Below are 26,406 nucleotides of genomic sequence, written 5' to 3'. Positions count from 1 at the left end.
ATCATGTCAGCCTGAAGTCTGTTACAACGCTATACGTTTATTGTTTATGCATGTAGACTTAGCCAACAGTTGCTTCCCTTTTAAGTATAAAGGAAAAGTTGACGATAGGGATGATCTTTTATGTACTGTTGCATGTTCATAAAATCTGTAAGAGGTGTGTGTGTGTGTGTGTGTGTGTGTATATATATATATATATATATATATATGTGTGTGTGTGTATGTGTGTGTGTGTGTGTATACATATATATATATATATATATGTATATATATATGTGTGTGTGTGTGTGTGTGTATGTGTGGGTATGTGTGTGTGTGTGAGTGTGTGTGTTACATGCACAATCATGTCTTGATTGTGTAAACAATCAATCAATCAATCAATCAATGAGTCTTATATCGCGCATATTCCGTGGGTACAGTTCTAGGCGCTCTGCAGTGATGCCGTGTGAGATGAAATTTTATACGGCCAGTAGATTGCAGCCATTTCGGCGCATATTTACCTTTCACGGCCTATTATTCCAAGTCACACGGGTATAGGTAGACAATTATTAACTGTGCCTAAGCAATTTTGCCAGGAAAGACCCTTTTGTCAATCGTGGGATCTTTAACGTGCACACCCAATGTAGTGTACACGGGGGGAGGTTCGGACACCGAAGAGAGTCTGCACACAAAGTTGACTCTGTGAAATAAATTTCCGCCGAACCTGGGATCGAACTCACGCTGACAGCGGCCAACTGAATACAAATCCAGCGCGCTACCAACTGAGCTATATCCCCGCACAAGCCGCACAGGATTCGTCCTTTGTAGAAAATGCATTTTCCTACATAACTGGTATCTGTTGTAAAAATAGCATTTTCTTCTTTTTTGTTTTGAGTACACTCAGGTAATAAAAAACAAGTCGCGTAAGGCGAAAATACAATATTTAGTCAAGTAGCTGTCGAACTCACAGAATGAAACTGAACGCAATGCCATTTTTCAGCAAGACCGTATACTCGTAGCATCGTCAGTCCACCGCTCATGGCAAAGGCAGTGAAATTGACAAGAAGAGCGGGGTAGTAGTTGCGCTAAGAAGGATAGCACGCTTTTCTGTATCTCTCTTTGTTTTAACTTTCTGAGCGTGTTTTTAATCCAAACATATCATATCTATATGTTTTTGGAATCAGGAACCGACAAGGAATAAGATGAAAGTGTTTTTAAATTGATTTGGACAATTTAATTTTGATAATAATTTTTATATATTTAATTTTCAGAGCTTGTTTTTAATCCGAATATAACATATTTATATGTTTTTGGAATCAGAAAATGATGGAGAATAAAATAAACGTAAATTTGGATCGTTTTATAAATTTTTATTTTTTTTTACAATTTTCAGATTTGTAATGACCAAAGTCATTAATTAACTTTTAAGCCACCAAGCTGAAATGCAATACCGAAGTCCGGGCTTCGTCGAAGATTACTTGACCAAAATTTGAACCAATTTGGTTGAAAAATGAGGGCGTGACAGTGCCGCCTCAACTTTCACGAAAAGCCGGATGTGACGTAATCAAAGACATTTATCAAAAAAATGAAAAAAACGTTCGGGGATTTCATACCCAGGAACTCTCATGTCAAATTTCATAAAGATCGGTCCAGTAGTTTAGTCTGAATCGCTCTACACACACACACAGACAGACACACACACACACGCACATACACCACGACCCTCGTTTCGATTCCCCCTCGATGTTAAAATATTTAGTCAAAACTTGACTATTAATGTAAAAAGAACACTACACATCATGAAAGGATGATCCTGTTCAAAGTTTAATCTACGGTAATTTAGTATGGACATTCACAATGATTAAAATCAAATGTATCTATTTAAGTTTGTAGACTTACAGCTGATAAAAATCAGAAGACTATATATGCCAGGAAAACATGTACAAAAGTATTCATTTTATGACCCATTCATAATGATCAGAATCAAATACACCTATCAAAGCTTAAGTCGTATACTTCGATTAATGAGCACCTCTTTGCTGAAAGGCTCTAAAACACCATTGCAATTTGTTTTCACTCCATGGGAAATTCATTTTGGAATTCAAAGCTTGAGATTCAAACACTTCCACAACTTTTGTCAGTATAGGTACCTTACCCCTGTGCGCAAATCTACAATATACCCTGCCACATTTACTACTAAGACGCAAGCCGGTGTAACACGACATTTTTACTCCACGAAAAATTTACCCGGAGTACAAATTTCGTACGATATTCATACTCCGAGTAAATTTTTCGTACGAGAAAAGAACTCCCCAAGGCACAAAAAAATGATTCCCTCCACAAAATTTTTACTCCCCATTTTTTTTACTTTTTTACGCGAAAATGGGATGCGGGTGAAGGGATAATGCCAATATGTGATCTCGCGCAAACGAATGTCGCGCTACCCTCCCTCCACCCCTTCCACCACCAAGACTAACAGGGGACAAGGGAGTATAAATTTCGTACACCTGGCATGGGAGGTTAAATTGCTCGTGTTAGGGTGAAGTAATTTATTCGTTTTTATTCGTCAGGGGAGTAACATTTGTGTACGAAATGTTAACTCGGAACTCACCTGTCGTGGGGAGTAATTTTCTTGTGTAATGGGGGAGTGCTTTTTTCGTAAAGGGAGTAACATTTTCGTACGAAATTTTTACTCAGGAGTAACAATTTCGTGGGAGTAATTTTCTTGTGTTACACCGGGGTACTACTGTGTACCTGATCTTAGAATCTAGTTCTCTCCTGGAAGCAGTCTATTTAACTCAGATCAAGAACTGAGAGATTATAGTAGACGTCCAAAAAAAATCTACTTTCATAGCTTATTACAGGATTTTGTGTATTCCATGCATGATAATGTTACAGCGTTTTGACATTTGTATGACGTAAGCTGCTAGCCTTTCTTCACGTGACCATTCTTGGCACAGCCCTATTACCTCTTTATGCGAACAAGAACAATGCCCTATGAAAGCAGGTAAATCTTTACCTCCAGTTTTGTCTTAAATCTGATATATATTTATGATTAAAAAAAATCATTTTGATAAAGGAAACTACCAACAACCATTCTGGCTTTTTTTTCAAATGAAAAGTGGAACCCCTTGAGGCGTCATTAACTCGTTTATGATTTAATTAGCTGATCTAATAAAGGAAGCTACCCTGACACGCAAGCCTCCTCATGTTTAGGCTATGGGCTCATCCCCTTTCAGGCGTCTTTAAGTCTATCAAGATTTGTATTCAATACTCTAATAAAGGAAGCTATCAACAAGCATTCTCGGTTTTTTTCAAATGAAGGGCTGGAGGCGTCCTTTACTCCATTATTATTTATTAAGTTACTCTGATAAAGGAATTATGCTACCCCATAACGCAATCCTCCCCATGTTAAGGCTATGGGCTCATCCCCTTTCAGACGGAAGCTCCTCTTATAACGCAAGCCTCCCCATGTTTAGGCTATGGGCTCATCCCCTTTCAGGCGTCTTTAACTCTAATTAGCTACTCTAATAACGGAAGCTCCTCTTATAACGCAAGCCTCCCCATGTTTAGGCTATGGGCTCATCCCCTTCAGGCGTCTTGGCGTCCAGCTTGCCGTTCTCCCGGAGCTCTATGTCGTCCCCCTCTCCTTGCTCCTCCTCGGGGATGTCGAGGGGTGCGTGCTTGTCCCCCTCCAGCTCCTTCTTGGACAGGTGAGCCACCACAGCCGCCCCGTAGCTGTCGCCGAGCACATTGATGGACGTGCGGATACGATCCCTGGAGAGTCAAAGAGGTGAACTATGAACTCTGACATAAATTACCGTATACAGTTGAACTCCCATTTTAAGACCCCCCCATTTAAGACTCCCCCCATTTAAGACCCCCCCATTTTAAGACCCCCCATTTTAAGACCCCCTATTTTCAGACCCCCCATTTAAGACCCCCCCATTTAAGACCTCCCTATTTTAAGACCCCCCATTTAAGACCCCCCCATTTAAGACCCCCCCATTTTAAGACCCCCCTATTTTAAGACCCCCCCATTTAAGACTCCTTCCCTTTTAAGACTATTTTTTTTCCCCAGATTTTTGGAGGACTTGAAAGGGGGTTTCCGCTGTACTTTGTTTGTGACTACTTGGCCTTGAGCGTAGGTGAATACACTCTGACATGGATTACTGTATACTTTGCTTGTGAGTGCTTGGCCTTGAGCGTAGGTGAATACACTCTGACATGGATTACTGTATACTTTGTTTGTGAGTGCTTGGCCTTGAGCGTTGGTGAATAAACTCTGACATGGATTACTGTATACTTTGTTTGTGAGTGCTTGGCCTTGAGCGTCGGTGAATAAACTCTGACATGGATTACTGTATACTTTGTGAGTGCTTGGCCTTGAGCGTTGGTGAATAAACTCTGACATGGATTACTGTATACTTTGTGAGTGCTTGGCCTTGAGCGTCGGTGAATAAACTCTGACATGGATTACTGTATACTTTGTTTGTGAGTGCTTGGCCTTGAGCGTTGATGAATAAACTCTGACATGGATTACTGTACACTTTGTTTGTGAGTGCTTGGCCTTGAGCGTAGGTGAATAAACTCTGACATGGATTACTGTATACTTTGTGAGTGCTTGGCCTTGAGCGTAGGTGAATAAACTCTGACATGGATTACTGTATACTTTGTTTGTGAGTGCTTGGCCTTGAGCGTTGGTGAATAAACTCTGACATGGATTACTGTATACTTTGTTTGTGAGTGCTTGTCCTTGAGCGTAGGTGAATAAACTCTGACATGGATTACTGTATACTTTGTTTGTGAGTGCTTAATAGGCCTTGAGCGTAGGTGAATAAACTCTGACATGGATTACTGTATACTTTGCTTGTGAGTGCTTGGCCTTGAGCGTAGGTGAATACACTCTGACATGGATTACTGTATACTTTGTTTGTGAGTGCTTGGCCTTGAGCGTAGGTGAATAAACTCTGACATGAATCACTGTATACTTTTTGTGTGATTGCTTGGTCTTATACATAAGTAAATGAACTTTGACATGGATTACTGTATACTTTTTGTGCGAGTGCTTGGTCTTATACATAAGTAAATGAACTTTGACATGGATTACTGTATACTTTGCTTGTGAGTACTTTGTCTTGTGTACACATAGAAAAAGGCCATAGCAGGTCCGCAATAATTTGACTTGGAGGTTCGGAAAAATGTCCACCCTTAATCCACCAGGAGGCGCAGCCGGTATTTGAACCCCGAAACGTCAAGCTTCAAGGCCGGTGTCCGTACCACGAGGCTATCACGTCCGTCATGTGAAGAAACTTTAACTGGATGCAAAACCCCTTCTTCTTGTAAGTCCTTCTTTACACAGCATTGGCACTGAATGTGTATGTCTTAGTATTTTAATTGTTCGTTTCTAACCTCACTGTGAATAGAACATTATAAGATTGCAGGGCCGAGGCCAAAATCAGCAGTGAGTAGGCCACTCGACCGATTGTTCGTAAAATGAATGATTCAGTCTGTGGTGCTATTTACTGAGTGGCACGTCAGACATTCAATATGTCAGCTGAACGATTGCCAGCTATCATGACGTTTTATATCTTTAATTACTTATGACCAAAGACTGACCCCAAACCCACGATTCAAACAGTATTTTATAACATGATTTTCGTGCGCTTTAAACATAAATTAATGCCTTTAACAGGCAGACAAGAAAAGGATGTGATTCACGTGACTTACAGGAACCAATCCACAGACACGATGAGACTGATGTCTTCTGCCGGAAGTCCCACTGACGTCAGAACCATGATCATAGTGACTAGACCAGCACTGGGGATAGCTGCTGCTCCGATACTAGCACAGGTGGCTGTCAGACTGAAACATAGCAACAGTAACCATAGCAACATGACGTCATCATGATGATAGTGACTAGACTAGCACTGGGGGTAGCTGCTGCTCCGATACTAGCACAGGTGGCTGTCAGACTGAAACATAGCAACAGTAACCATAGCAACATGACGTCATCACTAGGGATAGCTGCTGCTCCGTTTAGCAGAGATTGCTGTCAGACTGAAACATGGCAACATTTAACATAGCAACGTGACGTTAGCAACATGAATGAATAGCCCTGCGCTAACTCAGCTGTCGCTCAAACAAAAGTAGACGCGACCATCAGACTGTTCCCATGCAACAGAAACGATGGATACGTGGCCTTAAATACTTTCACAGTATGGTTAAGCAATATGACGCACGCTTGAGACAACTGCCTTGACAAAAATGTACCAAAATCAGATGGACACATTACAAATCAGGTACAAAGACCTTGCTGTGAGGACAGTGTGACTCTTGTTGCTGCTAGCTTTCCACTTGGAGGAAGCTGGCGACCCACATTCCTAGCAATGGGATAATAAAGTAAGAGAAAACCCACCTGATAGCGATGATCTTGCCGAAGGTCATCTCCATGCCGTTCATCTGGGCGATGAAGATGGGAGCCACAGCCTCGTACAGCGCAGTGCCGTCCATGTTGATCGTGGCCCCGATTGGCAGCACGAAGCGAGTCACACGTCGGTCGATGTTGAGGTTCTCCTCCAGGCAGCGGAACGTCACTGGCAACGTGGCAGTGCTGCAACACAGAAAGTACATTGACATTTGCATGGGTTAGATGCTAGCGCAGTAAATGCCTGCTCAATGAATATGAAGACATTGATTTAAACAGTAAAACCCATCTGGAGGCAGTACCAAGGGCAGTAATCCAGGCCTGCAGAATGCCAATGAAGACGGTTAGCGGGTTCTTGCGCACAACGTGAAAGACAAAGTAGATGTATACCCCCCCCACCCCATTTTGGATAAAAAAAGAACCATAAACACTTCGATCTAAAGAGAGATACTGTAGCAGTAAGACGCACCTGGAGGCGTAAACCAAGGGCCGTAACCCAGGCCTGTAGGATGCCGATGAAGGCTGCCAATTGGATCTTGCGCACAACGATCGAGGAAGTAGAGATGCACACTCCCCCCCCCCCCTCCCCCCAAAAAAAAAGAACAAAAAAAAAGAAAGAAAGAAAAGATCATGCACAATGTGATCTAAGCAGAGGTACACGTTCATCTAAATAGTCACACCCACCTGGAGGCGGTACCAAGGGCAGTAACCCAGGCCTGCAGAATGCCGATGAAGATAGTCAGCGGGTTCTTGCGCACGACGATGAAGTAGATGAGCGGCAGGACGACGACGGCGTGGATGATGAGTCCGGTGAGGACAGTCACCATGTACATGCCCAGCATCTGACCCACCTTGGCCGGGTCGTCCAGAGACAGGATCTTGCCAATGATCAGGAACATGATACCCACTGGAGAGTACCTGCAACATTTCCGTAACAAATGTATCTGCAGTATCCTTCTAGATCCCTCCGTTCATCTGCTGACACAAAAATGCTCAAAGTTCCCCGACGCAATAAGAAAACTCAAGGACAACGTGCCTTCTCCTACATCGGCCCTGTAACCTGGAATAGCCTGCCTCTCTCTGTCCGTGATTCTGATACCCCGACCCAGTTCAAAAGCTCCCTCAAGACCCACCTTTTCCGATCCGCCTTTTCTGCTGATCAGTGAGAAGCAGTTACTTCACCTTGTACAAAATGTTTGGCACCGATGTATAATATTCTTTTAGAGTTTTTAATAATGTACAGTTAGATATTTGCTTTATTATCCTTTATTTTGTACTTGTTTTATTATTATTATTATTTTTTTTGTACGGTTGATTGTGTGGAATGTAAGGTTGTGAGATTGTTATGTACGAGTGTATGCATGAAGCGCCTTTGTAAACGCCACGAGCTTCCCTTTGGGAAGGTGTGCGCGTATAAATAATCATTATTATTATTATTATTAATAACATGACATAAATCCAAAAACATATATATATATACGGCTAACGTTCCAAAATTCAGAGACAGGATCTTGCCAATGTATTTTGCAGAAGTTTGCCGATAACAGTTTCGGCGGTTTTTGAAAGTTTAAGCCAGTTGTAGGCACACCTTTTCCTTTATTGTACGAAAAAACTCGAGTTTCGGTCTTTTGTCGACTGCCGAAGCCAAACAATATTCCTGTTTCAATCAACAATTCACTGTATGCATGTGTATGTCGTGCCGAATTCACGTAATTGCCGATTCCGCGTAATGGGCAACATTTTTGCCCATTTCGCGTAATCGGCAAAACGCTGCCCAATACGTGAAATCGGCAGCGTTTTTGCCGAAATCGCGTAAACGCCTCTAAAACTTGCCTATTTCGCGAATTCGGCAGCCGATTACGCGGAATCGGCAGCCGATTACGCGTAATGGCCAAGTTGCCCAGTACGCGAAATCGGCAATAGCAATTTAAGTGTGCGTGTGTGCGTGCGTACGTGTGTGTGTGTGTGTATGTGTGTGTGTGTGTGGTCGATCTCTCTCTCTCTCTCTCTCTCTCTCTCCCTCTCTCTCTCTCCCTCTCTCTCTCTCTCTCTCTCTCTCTCTCTGTCTCTCTCTCTCTCTCTCTCCCTCTAACAGTGTCAATGACAGTATAACAGAAAAGAACACGAGCCACACACAGAGTGAACGGTTTGTGAGCACCTCAGGAAATACTTGTTCTCGTGTGCCCGTATTATCAATCAAACAAGGGGCCTTAGTGATTGAAACTCACAAACAATACCAAATTTAAACTTTTAGTTTTAGCTTTCATTTTGCTGATAGCAGAGGAACAGTCAGCATGGACGGCAAGCATCGTGCGCGTTTTGATGAAAAAATGAAAAATGAAAAGTTTTCCAAGTACACATTGCCCAACGCAGACGACTACCGCGACACGTGTGTTCATTTTGCATCAATTGACAATCAAGTTTGTTTGTGTGACGTGTCTGTTAATGTGTCATTTTGTGTTGATCTCTCTTACACACACACACACACACACACACACACACACACACACACACACACACACACACACACACACACACACACACACACACACACACACACACACACACACACACGTACAAATGTGTAAGTGTTCGCGTTCGTAAATGCAACTGAAATTAATTATAATGACATTGTGCAGATACGGAAAACGCAACAAGAAACTCCCCGGTACATCGTCACCCAAAATGAGCTATTCGACGTCCTGCTTGAGGCACATGTCAACACTGGGCACGGAGGCGAGAAAAAACTAAAACAATTCTCCAAGATAAGTACGCGAATATTTCCGGTATTTTATGATTAACTGTTTTGTGTCGGCCTGTGAAACCTGTTGCTTCAGTGGTTGACGAACTAAAAAACATGTGGCAAAACCTTCGCATTGTACATGGGCGGGCTCGACATCCCCAGAGCCAGGGTTCAGTAGAGCGATCGAACGCAGATGTGAAGCAAATGCTGATAGCGTGGACCATCGACAACAGCACCAGTAACTGGTCTGAAGGGCTCCGCTTTGTCCAGCTACAAAAGAATTCATCCCCACACAGAAATCTGCAGAACAAAACTCCATACGAGGTGTTGTTTGGGGAAAAACCGAGATTGGGTCTGCAGAAGACCTTTCTGCCTAAAGAAGTTGCAGACGTGCTGACGACAGAGGAAGAGCTGGAATCTGCCATACGAGAGATGACAGGGGCCGAGGAAGTTGATGACGAGGCCATGGCCGTACCAGAGATGACAGGGCCAGAGGGAGTTACAGACAAAGCCATGGCCATACCAGAGTTGACAGGGGCGACAGAACCCGTTTCTCAAGACGTTATGGCAGTAGACAAAGAAGATGTGGCTGCCAGTGCAGATTTAGAGACTGGAGATGAGGAATCAGCACAATCCGATTGTTCCCAGGCAGATCCCAGATCTCAAGAAGAAGAGAATGACAATACATCTGATGACCCCACAGTTGCTGAACACATGAAGAAGATAAGGGCGTGCCGAGCGGAGGCTTCACTTGGCCAAGAAAAAAGTAGCGCTCAAATGCTGTCTTCAAGCAATGCCAAACAACCCTCCCTAAACGTCGGGGACTGTGTCCTACTTCCAGTGTCTGAGTTTGACAGGGGTCGACTCGACGCCAGAAATATCCCCGGAGTCGTGTCTAAAATCACAGAACACGGCGCGTATAGGATCGCTACAAAGCACGGCGTCGTCAATACTGCTTATTCCAGAAACCAGTTACAGAAGGCAGATTGTCAAATCCTAAAGCTTCAAGATACAAACACAGCCGTTTAACAAAAATCGCTACTAAGCATTCCGCCCATGGTGGTCAGGGGTTTGCAAAATGCGCCTGTCAGACATCCTGCAGCTCCAAGAGATGCGCTTGTAGAAAAAGCGGCACTCTCTGCCACAGTCACTGCCACCCGAAAAACAGCAAATGTAAAAACAAATAAAAATTACTACCAAACTGCATGTCAGCCAAACTATAACCTGTGTTTGTGGTACTGAAAGATGAAAATAGCAGCTTAACTTGCATTGTTGAGGAGCGTTCTTTTTCACAATTATGCGTAATTCTTCATGTTCATCTATTTGTTCATCTTTTCCTAGTATCGTTCTTTTGTTTCGAAAATAAATGTTTGCCTCGTTTGCATCACTAGTATACTGTGCATGTATGTGTGTGTGTGTGTGTGTGTGTGTGTGTGTGTGTGTGTGTGTGTGTGTGTGAGTGTGTGTGCGTGCGTGCTAAATTAGCACAGTCATGGTCAGTATCGACGACAACACACACACGCACACACACACATACACACAAACAAACATACACACTAAACTCACTATTGCCGATTTCGCGTAATGGGCAACTTGCCTATTACGCGTAATCGGCTGCCGATTCCGCGTAATCGGCTGCCGATTTCGCGAAATAGGCAAGTTTTAGAGGCGTTTACGCGATTTCGGCAAAACGCTGCCGATTTCACGTATTGGGCAGCGTTTTGCCGATTACGCGAAATGGGCAAAAATGTTGCCCATTACGCGGAATCGGCAATTACGTGAATTCGGCACGACATGTATACACACCCAGGGATCGGCTTCGGTTTTGTCCACCAGAGGTCCATTGACTGAATCAGCCATGAATCGATCAATCATTTTGCAAACCAATCAGTCAAGAAAAAAACACCTTTCCTTCCGCCACGGGACTAAGAAAACAAACTGAATGTCCCCCATCCAATGATGTTGGTTGCATTGTTTTTCTTTTCGTCAAAATGAGACGAGCTGACTGACTCTGCTGCATAGCTATCGGTCAACTGACGGATTGAGACCCATGTGTGTCGGTCTTTTCCAAAATTAATATGGCAAAAGACCGATGACCGACGCCCAAGCCAATCCCCGCACACCCCAAAAACTCTTAAAGACAGCGCGCAGACGGAGAGATAGCTCAGTCGGTAGCAGCACCCCCGCGTGCTCGCATGCGCAGGATAAAGATTTCAAGCGCACAACCAAAGTCTTTGGGCTAAGAAAACACAAATACATGCACTCAGGAAAAACATTGGCAGCGCGATTCTGTCGCTGCAATCTTTCCCAAGATCTATCCCCAGCCCGAATTCCTTGAGGGACCTAAAGAAATACATTCTTCTTCGTTTATAGGCTGAAACTCCCACGTTCACTTATGTTTTTGCACGAGTGAAATTGTACGTGTATGACCGTTTTTACCATTCAGGCAGCCTACGCCGATTTGGGGGGAAAAGATATACCAAATACCGCATACTGTATGCACATCAAAAAGACGACGTACCACATGACAATGGAGACAAGCTTCATGATGATCTCGTTGAGGCAGGTGAAGAAGTCCATCATGATCCTACCGCGCTCACCCATGTTGCTGATGAGGATGCCGAACGCCGTGCAGAACGTGATGACACCTGTAACATGACATAGTTAGCCTATGAGCCCAAGGATAGGATGGAAGGTGGCGACAAAGGTTAACGGAGGGGGGATGTTGACAGTGCCGTGTGCGAGGCTGTGAGCAGTACCCGCCAATGTTTAGCGCAGGAACCGTCGCGGCTGATGCGTCTCTCATATATACAGAACACTGCACCCTCATTCCAGGAAAATGCATTTCGCTATTCTGGCCAACTGTCTGACTTTCGTCCCTACCTTTAAGGCAAACTGATGCGAAGAGGTGTAAGTAACACCGACCCTTGCGGCTAAGGCAAAGTCAAATGCTCGTCTCAAGACTATATAGCTCAGCACACAATGAACAACACTGAAATAAAGGGAAGTAAGCGCTCTAAATGCATACGACATGCATTTTCTTCTTCCGTTTATTTGCCGAAATGGCCATAACATTTTCGGCAATCGTCGAAGGTTTTAGGTAGTCTTTGGCGTCTCCGTTTCCCCACCGAGAAAAAGGTTCAGCATTACAGTCTTAAACGCGGGAACATTTTCAGCGATTTGAAATAGGTTTTGGAGTTTCGCCGACTACCCACGGTTATTGACATTCCAGATGCGTTATTGGTGCCCGACGCATTAAACACACACTCACTTTCAGAGTCGTGCCCCTTTAGATGCTCCTGTTGCAACACGGAGAGAAGATGGTTAATGATATACGATACAGATACACACACAGACTGGCGGTGTAATTGTTTTTTTACCGCTGCTATGACGAAATCACCGGGAAAAAGTTCGTTCTTGTGCAGACATATATAATGGCTAGCATGCTGTTGTCTCCCTTTGACCAGTTCATTGCATATACGGTACCTATGTGCTATCGGGGTTCTATGTTTGCATCAGATTCAGTCATGCGCACTGATATACTTCCGAAGGGTAAGCCTGCCAGGTGGTCACCGAATAAACGACTGTTGCACCTCACCCTTTATGTCCGTTGGTTTGTCCATAGAACAACCCCAAAACATTACAGCATAGGGTGTAAAACCAAGCTGAAAGACTGCATGCAAATGAACCAAGACAAAATGCAGTTTTGCAAACGATGTTTAAACCCGAAAAGAATGCTGCGTTTTGTTTCATTTTTCATTTTCATTTTTCATTTTCATTACTTTATTGTCCCATCGCTGGGAAATTCGGGTCGCTTCCTCCCAGTGGAAAGCTAGCAGCAACGGAGTCGCGCTACCCAGGTGTCTGCGTGTTTAGGTGTATTCAGCCACCTGCACTTATGGCAGAATGACCAAGGTCTTTTACGTGCCATTGTGATGACACGGGGGTGGGACATGGCTTCCGTCTCTGGGTCTGCACATAAAGTTGACCCGTGTCCGTCCCGGCCCGAATTCGAACCTGCGACCTTCCGATCTCAAGTCCAGTGCTCTACCATCTGAGCTACCCTCAATCTTGTGCTCGTACCTTTTGCGTTCCGTGCTGCTTTGCTTTTGCTTTCTGTTTCCCTGTGTGGTTTTTGTTTGTTTGTTTGTTAGTCATCAAGAAGGCTTCATTGGCGAACATTTGATTTAGTTTCGTATTTGCTGTCCTTGTCCAGATGAGTACAGATTTCTTTCTTTTATCAATCGTCTTCTTCTTTGTTCATGGAATAAAAATCCCACGTTCACTCATGTTTTTTGCACGAGTGGATGTTTACGTGTAATGGCCGTTTTTACCCCGCCATTCAGGCAGCATCCGCCGGGAAGCATGCTGGGTGTTTTCGTGTTTCTATAACCCACCGAACTCTTGACACGCATTACATGATCTTTTCCGTGCGCACTTGGTCTTGTGCTTGCGTGTACACACGAAGGGGGATAAGGCACTAGCAGGTCTGTACATAAGTTGACCTGGGAGATCGGAAAAATCTCCACCCTTAACCCACCAGGCGGCCGCGGCCGGGATTTGAACTCACGACCTTCCGATCAGAAGGTCGATAGCTTATCCACTGTGCCACGGCGTCCGTCAATTTTCCAATAAAAAAGAATGAACCCACAACTGGCAAACCGGTATTGAGCCATACACAATTATCTCACCCAAGACGTTGATTCCATCCGCCATGGGGAAGGTACGGATCCATTTGGTCTCCTTCTCCTTGACGATGATGTAGGTGGCGTTGGTGTCGTTGACGGTGGTGAGGATGGTGGAGGTTGTGGTCGTGGCGAGGGTGACGTTGATGGCGTTGGAGACGTTCTCGGGCAGGTCTCCGTCGGGCATGATGTATCCGTCGCTGGCGTAGACCGTCTTGGTGTGCTGGAAGCAGGCCTGCAGCAGGTTGTCCGGGAAGACGTTCCTGTTGCAACACGGAGATGGTTAATGATATACGATACCGATACACGCACAGACTGGTGTGCTGGAAGCAGGCCTGCAGCAGGTTGTCCGGGAAGACGTTCCTGTTGTAACACGGAGATGGTTAATGATATACGATACCGATACACGCACAGACTGGTGTGCTGGAAGCAGGCCTGCAGCAGGTTGTCCGGGAAGACGTTCCTGTTGTAACACGGAGATGGTTAATGATATACGATACCGATACACGCAGACTGGTGTGCTGGAAGCAAGCCTGCAGCCATCCTGAACTCAGGTCAAAATGAGTTCGGCTCATTCTCTCCCTGACCGGACGCTTCAGTCCTACCCGAATCTATCAAAACAAAAATACAGAGTTATCTCCCATATGGTTTTCGCGAGCACTGATCTAAATTTGAGATCAGCGTTCGCGAGACGAAAATGATTGCAGATTGCCCGACTTCGACAGTGATCTCCGTTCTGTTCTTCACAGTTATGATAAAGACATCGTTCTAAGGTCAAAACAAGTCGAAATTTTGGGACTGCTGCCGGAAGGAGACCGTAATATATGGTTTCATCACTGTCAACTGGTTACAGAAAACATCGTCTGCTCCAGTGAGTGCCGAAACCAAACGGTTGATTATCTCGTGACACTTTTGCCATATTTAGAGTTGTTTGCACAGTAAATACAGCCGCGAAAAATAGCTCGCTTGAAACTGTCTTACATATGAATTCCTTTGTAATTTAAAAATTACAAAACACCATGAAAAATCATTATCGACAAAAGCTCTAAATAGGGGGAAAAAAAAAAAATCGGTTTAACTCAAGGCATCCTGTCAGGGAGAGAATGAGCCGAACTCATTTTGACCTGAGTTCAGGATGGCCTGCAGCAGGTTGTCCGGGTAGACGTTCCTGTTGTAACACAGAGATGGTTAATGATATACGATACCGATACACGCACAGACTGGTGTGCTGGAAGCAGGCCTGCAGCAGGTTGTCCGGGAAGACGTTCCTGTTGTAACACGGAGATGGTTAATGATATACGATACCGATACACGCACAGACTGGTGTGCTGGAAGCAGGCCTGCAGCAGGTTGTCCGGGAAGACGTTCCTGTTGTAACACGGAGATGGTTAATGATATACGATACCGATACACGCACAGACTGGCGTAGACCGTCTTCGTGTGCTGGAAGCAGGCCTGCAGCAGGTTGTCCGGGAAGACGTTTTGTTTTTAAGTTTACCATTGACCCAATGAGACATCTTTACCACTAATTCGAATACATCGAGTCAGGCTTCTCAATAGGGGTACGTGTTAACACCCGTACCTGAATTTACTTTTACCGTTGGCCTCATGAGACACCTTAACCACTTATTCGAAGAAATTGAGTCAGGCATCTCGGTACCTGTCATCCCCTGTACCCGAATTCAATTTTACCTGGTGACTGTCACAATGCGTATGAGGTACGATTACTGCGATGATGAAAAAGTAATAGTCTGACAAGATAAACAACCGCTGTATATTGCGCTTTGAAGCGCAGCAAGATGATTGCCTTCACAGTCCAGAGACATCCTGCTTGCTGCTGCGCGAGCAAAGAAAATGTTCCCTCTTTATCTTCACTGCGCTGGCTGCAAAACCCCTCCACGCGGAGGTGTTTTCGGACACGTCAGACACAGGGTGTTCACTGCAGAACACTTTTCTCAGATTTGATCTGATTGTTATGCCTTGCATGCTATGATTTGATTAATTACAATATTTAATTAAATCCTTCCATCAGTCAAGGGGTTTTCAACTGACCTGATGAGATCGAGGAAGGCGTCCATCGAGGTGGGCGGTTTCTCCACTTCCTTCTTGAGCACCACACCCTCCTTGAAGGATTTATCCCCAGGGTGGATGGAGACCACCAGGATGATCCCCAGGATGATGGCGAAGAAGGTCGTGGAAAAGTAGTACACGATGGCCCGCAGACCCATCTTCCCTGAGTTCTTAGCGTCCAGGTTAGCCAAGCCTGAAATGAAGATTATTTTATAAATGATTGATTGATTTGTATAGTATAAGCTACGGAGCACAGAATGTTTTCTCATTAAAAAAATGTCGTAAGAACACCGTCCCCTCTTTACCATATTATTATAAAATAAAACCCCAAAAACATGTACACCCAAACAACCAGTGAAAAGAAACAGCTTGACGAACAATGCGCGATGTCAACAACCAAACATGTAACAGCAAAGTTAGTTAGTTAGTTAGCTATTGCTTTTCGGGTCCAGCGGACCATAACAGGCCAAATCAGGACCCCTGTAACAGCAAAACGCAGACAGAAAGACACAAGGACGAACACGCACACACCCACACACCCCCACGTACATCATTACTCACACACACACACATACACACACGCATAAACACACACACACACACACACGCAATCATTCACGCGCAAACGCACACAGACACACACACGCGCGCGCGCACGCATTCACGCGCGAACGTACACAGACACACAGACAGAGACACAGACACATACACCACCACCACCAACATCATCATCGAAACCTAGTACACAACACATGCACACACCCGCAGGCAGACAATCCCACCTACCAGTGATCATAGAGGACACGATGAGGGGCAGGATGAGGAGCTTGAGCATCCTCATGAGGATGTCTCCTGGGAAGTCGATGAGCATGATGGTGTCTACAGACGGTTCTGCAGCGCGCAGGGCAAAGCCAAAGATGATGCCAAGTATCACGCCAACCACAGTAAGCACGAGCAGCAGGTTCGTCTTGCACCATGACAGCACCTGCACACATCATGACGTCATCATTAGATACGTCATCAGGGCAAACGCGAGGATGACGCCACAGAGTAAATACGTCATCAACATTGAAAAAAGTTCAAGAACTAGAACACTCATTTTATGAATATTATCTGTGAGTACGAGCAGAAAGTTCGTCTTGCACCGATGGCAGCGTCTGCACACATCATTGTTGTCATTTGCAGGTACGTCATCAGGGCAAACGCAAGGATGACGCCAAAGAGCAACGCCAAACACGGTCGTCATTGTCGTCAAGTGTCGTCATTTGTAAAGACATCATCAACATGGACACAAGTTCAAAAAACTAGTACACTCATTTTTACATAGAGGGGGAAATCGAGACGAGGGTCGTGGTGTGTGTGTGTGTGTGTGTGTGTGTGTGTGTGTGTGTGTGTGTGTGTGTGTGTGTGTGTGTGTGTGTGTGTGTGTGTGTCTGTCTGTGTGTAGAGCGATTCAGAGTAAACTACTGGACTGATCTTTATGAAATTTTACATGAGAGTTCCTGGGTATGATATCCCCAGAGGTTTTTTTTTCATGTTTTCGATAAATGTCTTTGATGACGTCATATCCGGCCTTTTGTAAAAGTTGAGGCGGCACTGTCACACCCTCATTTTTCAATCAAATTGATTGACATTTTTGTAAAGCATTCTTCGACGATAGCAGGACTTCGGTATTGCATTTCAGCTTGGTGGCTTAAAAACTAATTAATGACTTTGGTCATTAAAAATCTGAAAATTGTAATAATATTTTTTTTATATAAAACAATCCAAATTTACGTTCATCTTATTCTACATCATTTCCTGATTCCAAAAACATATAAATATGTTATATTTGGATTAAAAACAAGCTCTGAAAAGTAAAATCAGAAAAATTATGATCAAAATTAAATTTCCGAAATCGATTTAAAAAGAATTTCACCTTATTCCTTGTCGGTTCCTGATTAAAAAAACATATAGATATGATATGTTTGGATTAAAAACACGCTCAGAAAGTTAAAACGAAGAGAGGCACAGAAAAGCGTGCTATGCAGCACAGCGAAACCACTACCGCGCTAAACAGGCTCGTCAGTTTCACTCCGTTTTGCACAAGCGGCGGACTACGGTCATTGTGAAAAAATGCAGTGCGTTCAGTTTCATTCTGTGAGTTCCACAGCTTGACTAAAATAAATGTAGTAATTTCGCCTTACGCGACTTGTTGAATATTATCTGTGAGTACGAGCAGCAAATTCGTCTTGCACCATGGCAGTGTCTGCACATATCATGTCGTCATTTGGAGATATGTCATGAAGTTGACAACATGAAGACAAGTTCAAGAACAATAACAAACATTCGATCAATCTTTTCTCTTCAGAAACAGAAATCTGCCTTTGATAGTCCTGTCTCACGAATACAAAAAGAAATCGCAATAGGACGGATAAAAAACCCACCATTAAATAAAAACAATATTGGGTATCGCATTCATAGAACAATAACAAGACGTTTCGAAGGTTTTTGATATGTAAACCACACACACACACACACACACACACACACACACACACACACACACACACACACACACACACACACACACACACACACACACACACACACACATCCTCTATCACCCACCTATTCTCCCCAACACCCACTCATACAGTGCAGAGGGACCATGAAAACTGCACGAAAATGACCTTTGACACATTTTTCTCTCTGGCCTGAGCTTTGTCTACTTCGCTATGGAATGCCTAAGTTGTGGGTGAAGATGGTAAATGACACGTCAGCTGACGGTAATCTCGTCATTTCTCGCCTCAAGTCTAGCTTCCTGTCGTCCCTGATTTATCGTCTTGGTAACCATCCAACCACCACAGCGTGCATGCCATAAATACCAGCATTTTATTTTTTCCTGAGCCGTACGTTTTTACATTTAGTCAAGTTTTGACTAAATGTTTTAACATAGAGGGGGAATCGAGACGAGGGTCGTGGTGTATGCGTGTGTGTCTGTCTGTGTGTGTGTGTGTGTGTCTCTGTGTGTGTGTAGAGCGATTCAGAGTAAACTACTGGACCGATCTTTATGAAATTTTACATGAGAGTTCCTGGGTATGATATCCCCAGAAGGTTTTTTTCATGTTTTCGATAAATGTCTTTGATGACGTCATATCCGGCTTTTTGTAAAAGTTGAGGCGGCACTGTCACACCCTCATTTTTCAATCAAATTGATTGACATTTTTGTAAAGCAATCTTCGACGAAGGCCGGACTTCGGTATTGCATTTCAGCTTGGTGGCTTAAAAACTAATTAATGACTTTGGTCATTAAAAATCTGAAAATTGTAATAATATTTTTTTTATATAAAACGATCCAAATTTACGTTCATCTTATTCTACATCATTTCCTGATTCCAAAAACATATAAATATGTTATATTTGGATTAAAAACAAGCTCTGAAAAGTAAAATCAGAAAAATTATGATCAAAATAAAATTTCCGAAATCGATTTAAAAACAATTTCATCTTATTCCTTGTCCGTTCCTGATTCCAAAAACATATAGATATGATATGTTTGGATTAAAAACACGCTCAGAAAGTTAAAACGAAGAGAGGCACAGAAAAGCGTGCTATGCAGCACAGCGAAACCACTACCGCGCTAAACAGGCTCGTCAGTTTCACTCCGTTTTGCACAAGCGGCGGACTACGGTCATTGTGAAAAAATGCAGTGCGTTCAGTTTCATTCTGTGAGTTCCACAGCTTGACTAAATGTAGTAATTTCGCCTTACGCGACTTGTTCTTCCTTCTAAACGTGCAAAGACAGTTTTTGGCTTTTCTTTCTTCATGAACTGAAGGATTTGTTGTTTGTTTGATTCTCTATTTAAAAACCAATCGCTGTCGCAAAGCAAACAGCTGGAAAGAAACTAACGCCGTAGCAGACAGGGGTTAGACTTGTTAGCAATTTATGTAAAAGTTGAGGCGGCACTGTCACACCCTCATTTTGAGAGGAACATTTCTCGATCATTTGCTTGCAGAAAGAAAGTCTTTTTCAGAGCAAGATTGCATGTTAATTTTACTTGCATGGTGAACAAAAAGACATATACGGCTCTTTCAAGAATGTTCTCAAGATGTAGAAAATGGATTAATTAAGCCAGACGAATTCATTCTTGGCTGGTCACGTGTTCTTTGGTGCAAGCCTTCGTTAATAAACCAAGCAGTGGATTCGGTATATTGTTGACTTGTTTTTGTGTGTGTAGGTTGTTGATTTTTGCCTCATTATTAATGGCATAGTAAATGAACATTTCCTCCCCCATTCAGATCCATGTTCTCGACATATCGTATTTATCTATCGACGTAAAGTTTTTCTTCACTTTTCGCAGTTACATACAAACAAACAAACACACAAACACACACACACAAACACACACACACACACACACACACACACACACACACACACACACACACACACACACACACACACACACACACATGTACACAAACAAACAAAGAAGCAAAAAAAACCCGAAGCAAACCCCACTAATTAGAACCAAAAAAAGTTGAATAAAATTATTCCGACATATTCATTTATTTGTATGTAATAATGATCACAGTAGACTGGAGATATTGTTTTTGGCCTCTGTACTGTTGCAGTTCCCGAAAAACCTGGCGGGGGCATTCTGTCGTAAAGAAGCAATGATTGTTGATCGCACAACCATGTCTACAAGCTGTTTCATAAACCCCCGCAAGAACAATGACTCCATGGTAATTCTCTATAGTCAGGACTCCATTTCAATTAGTTTTATGGCTCGTTAATCGTATAACCCTTGTGGTGTTTCTCTGTTTAAGTATAATTATTCCCTTGCGGTTGTCATTGTAAGCTCACTATACTGTGTACTATATGCTATCAAAAGAAGCTTGTAAATGCTGAGGTTCATAAATCATATAATTAGTACCGTGCTGTATTTTTATCTTTAATTATATACCTTTGCGGCTGTCTTCGTAAATTGTATTACAGTGATGTATCCACAGGTTTTTGCAAATGATGAGGCTCATGAATCATTTATCATCGTGCTGTTTTTATCTAAAATCATCGTTGCGCTTATCCTTGTGACTTGTATTACGGGGGTGCATCCAAATGTGCTGCAAAGTGCTGAGGCTCATACATCATATATTACTGTGCTGTTTTTATTTAAAGTTGTATACTTTTGCGGTTGTCATTGTAAATTGCATTACAGTATTGTATCCATAGGTGTTCGACGGTGGGAAACGAGAGAATGAGAGACTCTCTGTCTTTCTGTCTATGTCAATCTTTGTCTGTCTCTCTGTCTGTCTCTCCAGTCGTTCTGTCTGTCTATCTATCTCAAGTAATCTATCTCCTCCGTCCAAACCCCTCTCTGTCTGTCTCTCTCTGTCTCCTCTCTCTCCCTCTCTCTCTCTCTGTCTCTCTCTCGCCTCAGCAAAACGAAAACAAGTGCAAAGTGTGAAATATGATAGCGATTGAGCTCCAATATATCATAGGAGGGGAAGATATGAAGCCAATCAAAAAAGCATAATTCTTTTTTTGTGTTCAAGTTTACAAGCAGAGCGGATTGAGGTCAGGCGGGAGTCAGAAAATGTGACACCCGAATACATTACAAACTCACACAGAAGAGAGCGTTTTGTTGAAAGATTTTTTTTTTTTGTGTGTGGGGGTGGGGGGGAGGGGGCGCGAGGGTGTCTCTTTTCTTAAAGGTGCTCTCTGCCCGGCGTACACGGTCCAGTTCACTGTCGAAGTTCTGTTCAGGCTTTCACGTGACAAAAGAGCAACCTTTTACTTGGAACCATACCCAAACCAATAGCATCGACTAAGAGCATCATTTTAACTTGGAGAGTTGGTAAAAAATCAATAGCATGAAATTAGAGCATCTTTTTAACTTGGACACATACCAAAATTCAATCGCGTGGAATAAGTGCATCCTTTCAGTGTAGAATAAGAGTATCTTTTTTTCACTTGGATACATACACAAAATCAATATTGTGATATCAGAGCGTCTTTCAGTTGGACACATACACAAAATCAGTATCGTGATATCAGAGCATCTTTCAGTTGGACACATACACAAAATCAGTATCGTGATATCAGAGCATCTTTCAGTTGGATACATACACAAAATCAGTATCGTGATATCAGAGCATATTTCACTTGGATACATACACAAAATCAGTATCGTGATATCAGAGCATCTTTCAGTTGGACACATACACAAAATCAGTATCGTGATATCAGAGCATCTTTCAGTTGGACACATACAAAAAATCAATAAAGTACGAGGATGCATAATGTACGAATGGACATTTTTTCCTGAAGTAATTTTACAGATTAACATAGCTAGGTGTCACATTCAACATAAATTTAACAAATCATTTACACTCTGCGCAGTTGGCGTTCCAGTTCTTGATCCGGGCTCTTGATTATTTCTTCAAATTTGCAAGCAAGGTGCATTGAGTTCGGAAGGTGTTGGAATATATGTGACAACAGAATATATCACAAACCCACACAAAGGAGAGCTTTTTTGTTGAAAGATATATGATCAACTGTTTTTATCATCTGCTCTTTAAAACATTCACAAGACCCGCAAACGATGTCTTTCACGTTTGAGGACAACCAAGTCAAGTCAAGTCAAGTCAAGTCAAATTTTTATTTTTAGAAACCCCATGGGGGTACATGAAAAAAAAATAAAAAAATAAAAAATACAAAGAAATACAAGAACAATAAAGAGAGGAATGCAGGTTGTTCAATCAATATCTATCTATCTATCTATCTATATCTATATACGGCTTGTGTGTGTATGTCTGTCTGTCTGTGTGTTCACGATTCACGGCCAAAGTTCTCGATGGATCTGCTTCAAATTTGGTGGGCATATTCAGGTAGACCCCGGACACAATCGTGGAAAATTTTGAACACGTGCGTGCTCTCAGCGCACAGCGCTGAACCGATTTTGGTTTTTCTGTACATCCATTCCCAGTAACTCTTCCTTATCTTCTCCAGTGTTTTGCGCGTTTATCTCCCTTCCTTCGTACGGTGCGCCGGCGAAGCCGGGTATTCGGCTCTACTTCTTCCCGGCGAAGCCGTACCCGGCGAAGCGGGTATTCATCTAGTATTCACATAAATCGTTCCGTTGAAAAAAATTAAATATATAATAACTTGTTTTACAATGCAAAAAACACACAAACAAGGCGATTGTATATCCTTGGTGCAAAAATGAATAAAACAGAACCGGATGTTTTACTTTCTGACATAAATCACGGATGAAATAAGCTTGGCGTTTATTGGAATTGGATATGGTGAGAAAAAAAAGTTTTAATACGTCTGTAAACTTGGAGACAGATAAGGGAGGACGGTGTTTTATTACTTGTAATCTTAAAAAAATAATAAACTCAAGTTTAAACATTTTGAAGTTTGTTTTTTTACCACGTCAATGTGAAACAACGAAATAAAATGATTACAAACTCTTAAGTTGTTTACGAAGCATATTTTCTCAACAGTGGTATCCAAGCGCATCTTGAAACCTAATATCTCATTTTCACAAGAAAGAAAGAAAGAAAGAAAGAAAGAAGTTGAGAGTGGCTGCTGTAACTTGAGAGCAATCCTCTTGTAAGGCAGAAGATACATTACTCAGCAAAGGTGCATAAGATTCGAGCCAGTACATCGTGCAACGAGGAAGTTGTACATTTCATGCAACCCTTCATATGGCGAATTGCATTCTGCATTGAAAAGAAAGTTCCGCGGAGATCGTTATAATTCTATTTACTTGATCTTCTCAGTAGTGCTTTGATCTCGTTTACTTTGGATCGGCATGTTTCATTTAGCAATTGTATATGTATGAACAGAGAAGCTGTCCGGTTTCGTTCGGGGTTGTGAACTTATGCCATGAGATAACGATTAATTAAGATCACATATTAGCATTTCTTTTTACTCAGTTTTCGTTGAATAAAATAACATGCTATAAACCATACACTATGTTCCATACAACCACTTGCATTCAAATTTGCTTGATTGTGTATCTCGAGCCTAATAGATCAAAGAAGATGCTTGAAAGCTCTGTGGGTGGACGAAGACAACAACATTTAATACAATATGATGCATACAACCACTTGCATACAAATAAGCTGGATAGTGTACCTCGAGCCTAACTGATCAAAGAAGATGCTTGACATCTCTGTGGGTGCACAGGGGCAAAGCATACAATAATTTTATGTTCCATTAGTTGGATTGTGTATCTCAAGCCTAATGGATCAGGGAAAATGCTTGACATCTATGTGAGTGCACGAGTATAGGAATGCGATACCATCACATTATTAGATGTTCCATACAACCACTTGCGTACACATTAGCTGGCGTGTGTATCTCGGGCCTAACTGATCAAAGAAGATGCTTGACAGCTCTGTTGGGTGCATACGGGCAAGAATGCGATAACGTGTGGGTGTGAACTCAGTAGGAACGCTGTGAAGTATTATAACCTGCTTCAATGGAACAGAGTGTGAAGGAGGGTGTACTTATCAGTGCTGTCTAAAGAATTTAAATGCAAATTCAAACTCGTTGCACATCTGCCAGTAGGGTTAGTGTGAGGTTGTGTGTACGGAGAACGGCATTAAGTGGGAGATGGATTGTGCATGCGTGCGTGCGTGCGTGCGTGCGTGCGTGTTTGTGAGTGTGTGTGTGTGCGTGCGTGCGTGCATGTGTGTGTATTGGTAGAGGACATGTGAAGGGGGAAAACTGTGAGTGGGCGCACGCGCACGTGTGTGTGTGAGTGTGTGCTTGGTCGTGCGTGTGTGAATGCGTGTGCGTGCATACGTGCATCCCTGAGTGCGTTTACGTGCGAGCCCCTAAGGACACGCGTGGGTGTAGAAATCTTACCTTAGACAAGCAGCGACCAGCAGGACCCTTGTAGGAGAATCGTGTGACGGGCTCCCGGGGGCTGACCATCGGGTCATTCGCTCCCTGCTCTTCCCCAGACATCTTGATGGCGCTCTTCTAGCTGCGCCCCCTTACTCCTGGAACACACAGGACCCCTTCAATGTTGAGATATGTTAATTTTCATTTTGATCTGGATCGTCCTATTTATAGATTTGGCAACACATGTAACGTTGATGCAAGGGAGCTAACACCGCGGCTTTGTTGACATCCTCACTTTTTCAGAGGCTAGAACAAGCTGTAATGCATGTATTATGGTCCGCGCATGGTGACATATCGTCATTATATGGTCTTATGGTGCGTTTGACATCGATTATGGGCAAACTACACTTTGTAAACACGGGAGCGCGTACATATGCCTTTAATTGAGCCCGAAGTTTACTTCGCTAAGTTTTTTTAAATTTTTTTTATTTTTACCGAATATTCAGTGCCAAAGTTTCGTGCAGCAAGCTTCGTGAAGTAGACTTTGCGAAATGGACTTCGCCATGCAATTAATGCCAGGCCTAGTACGGCTTCCCCTAAATTGGTCCCGAACTTGACCTCGCGAAGTCTTTTTACCGAACATTCAGTGCCAAACTTTTGTGCAGCGAGCTTCGTCAAGTATAATTCGCGAAGTTTGTTTGTTTGTTTGCTTAACGCCCAGCCGACCACGAAGGGCCATATCAGGGCGGTGCTGCTTTGACATATAACGTGCGCCACACACAAGACAGAAGTCGCAGCACAGGCTTCGTGTCTCACCCAGTCACATTATTCTGACACCGGGCCAACCAGTCCTAGCACTAACCCCATAATGCCAGACGCCAGGCGGAGCAGCCACTAGATTGCCAATTTTAAAGTCTTAGGTATGACCCGGCCGGGGTTCGAACCCACGACCTCCCGATCACGGGGCGGACGCCTTACCACTAGGCCAACCGTGCCGGTAGAATTCGCGAAGTCGACTTGGCCATATTAACATGAGGCTAATATGGATGTCCGGAATTGAGGCCGAAGTTATCTTTGCAAAGACTTTTTACCAAAAAAGTCAGTGCCAAAGCGTCGTGCAGCAAGCGAGCTTCGTGAAGCAGACTTCGGAAAGTCGACTGTGCACAAATAATATCAGGCTTTTCAAATTTGTTTTTATGCATGATGAGTTTCTCATGCTGTGTGTAGACAAATGTGTGATAGATTTCGCCGTCCTTTTATGCACATTATAATGGCAATATAAAAATATGGCAACACATTGTATACACATGCAACATGACATATCCATGTGACGATTTAATTTACAAATTATGATTAGTTGGCTTTGATGTTTCACGTTATTCTCCGACTCCCGCAATCAAATACCTCAATGCAAATTCTGTGTTTCAACGCCAACGCTTCGGGCTTTTATCCGTGTTATCGATTACCACTGTTTAACGCATGAAGTTCTAAACAATGCAAATGACAGTGTTATATATATATTTGCTTTCAGAATTTAACCTTGAGCAACATATCTCAACACAAACAAACAGGACATCAATACTTAACATACATGTAAAACATATAGAAAATAAATAGCTCTGTGCTAAAAGTGCTTATCATCTTATTAACTTTGTTTTATTTT

The 26,406-nt window shown here is 43.0% G+C and overlaps 1 protein-coding gene across 1 annotated transcript in view; it reads right to left on the bottom strand.

The window, feature by feature from the left end:
- Positions 1–1,778: 1,778 nt before the first annotated feature.
- Positions 1,779–26,406, bottom strand: part of LOC138962782 (excitatory amino acid transporter-like) — a 99,526-nt gene continuing 74,898 nt past the window's right edge. Inside the window, exons 3-11 of the mRNA XM_070334740.1 lie at positions 24,765–24,901; positions 16,688–16,886; positions 15,884–16,094; positions 13,838–14,094; positions 11,668–11,794; positions 7,088–7,321; positions 6,395–6,589; positions 5,707–5,841; positions 1,779–3,753 (exon numbers count right to left, since the gene is read on the bottom strand). Coding sequence (XP_070190841.1) covers positions 3,546–3,753; positions 5,707–5,841; positions 6,395–6,589; positions 7,088–7,321; positions 11,668–11,794; positions 13,838–14,094; positions 15,884–16,094; positions 16,688–16,886; positions 24,765–24,866 — 1,668 coding nt within the window. The 5' untranslated portion in view covers positions 24,867–24,901 and the 3' untranslated portion in view covers positions 1,779–3,545. The remainder of the gene's footprint in view (positions 3,754–5,706; positions 5,842–6,394; positions 6,590–7,087; positions 7,322–11,667; positions 11,795–13,837; positions 14,095–15,883; positions 16,095–16,687; positions 16,887–24,764; positions 24,902–26,406) is intronic.

The sequence above is a fragment of the Littorina saxatilis genome, linkage group LG3 (assembly GCF_037325665.1).
Source record: "Littorina saxatilis isolate snail1 linkage group LG3, US_GU_Lsax_2.0, whole genome shotgun sequence".
NCBI lineage: Eukaryota > Metazoa > Mollusca > Gastropoda > Littorinimorpha > Littorinidae > Littorina > Littorina saxatilis.
The sequence above is the reverse complement of the archived record's forward strand: the minus strand, read 5'-3'. Positions and strand labels throughout refer to the sequence as shown.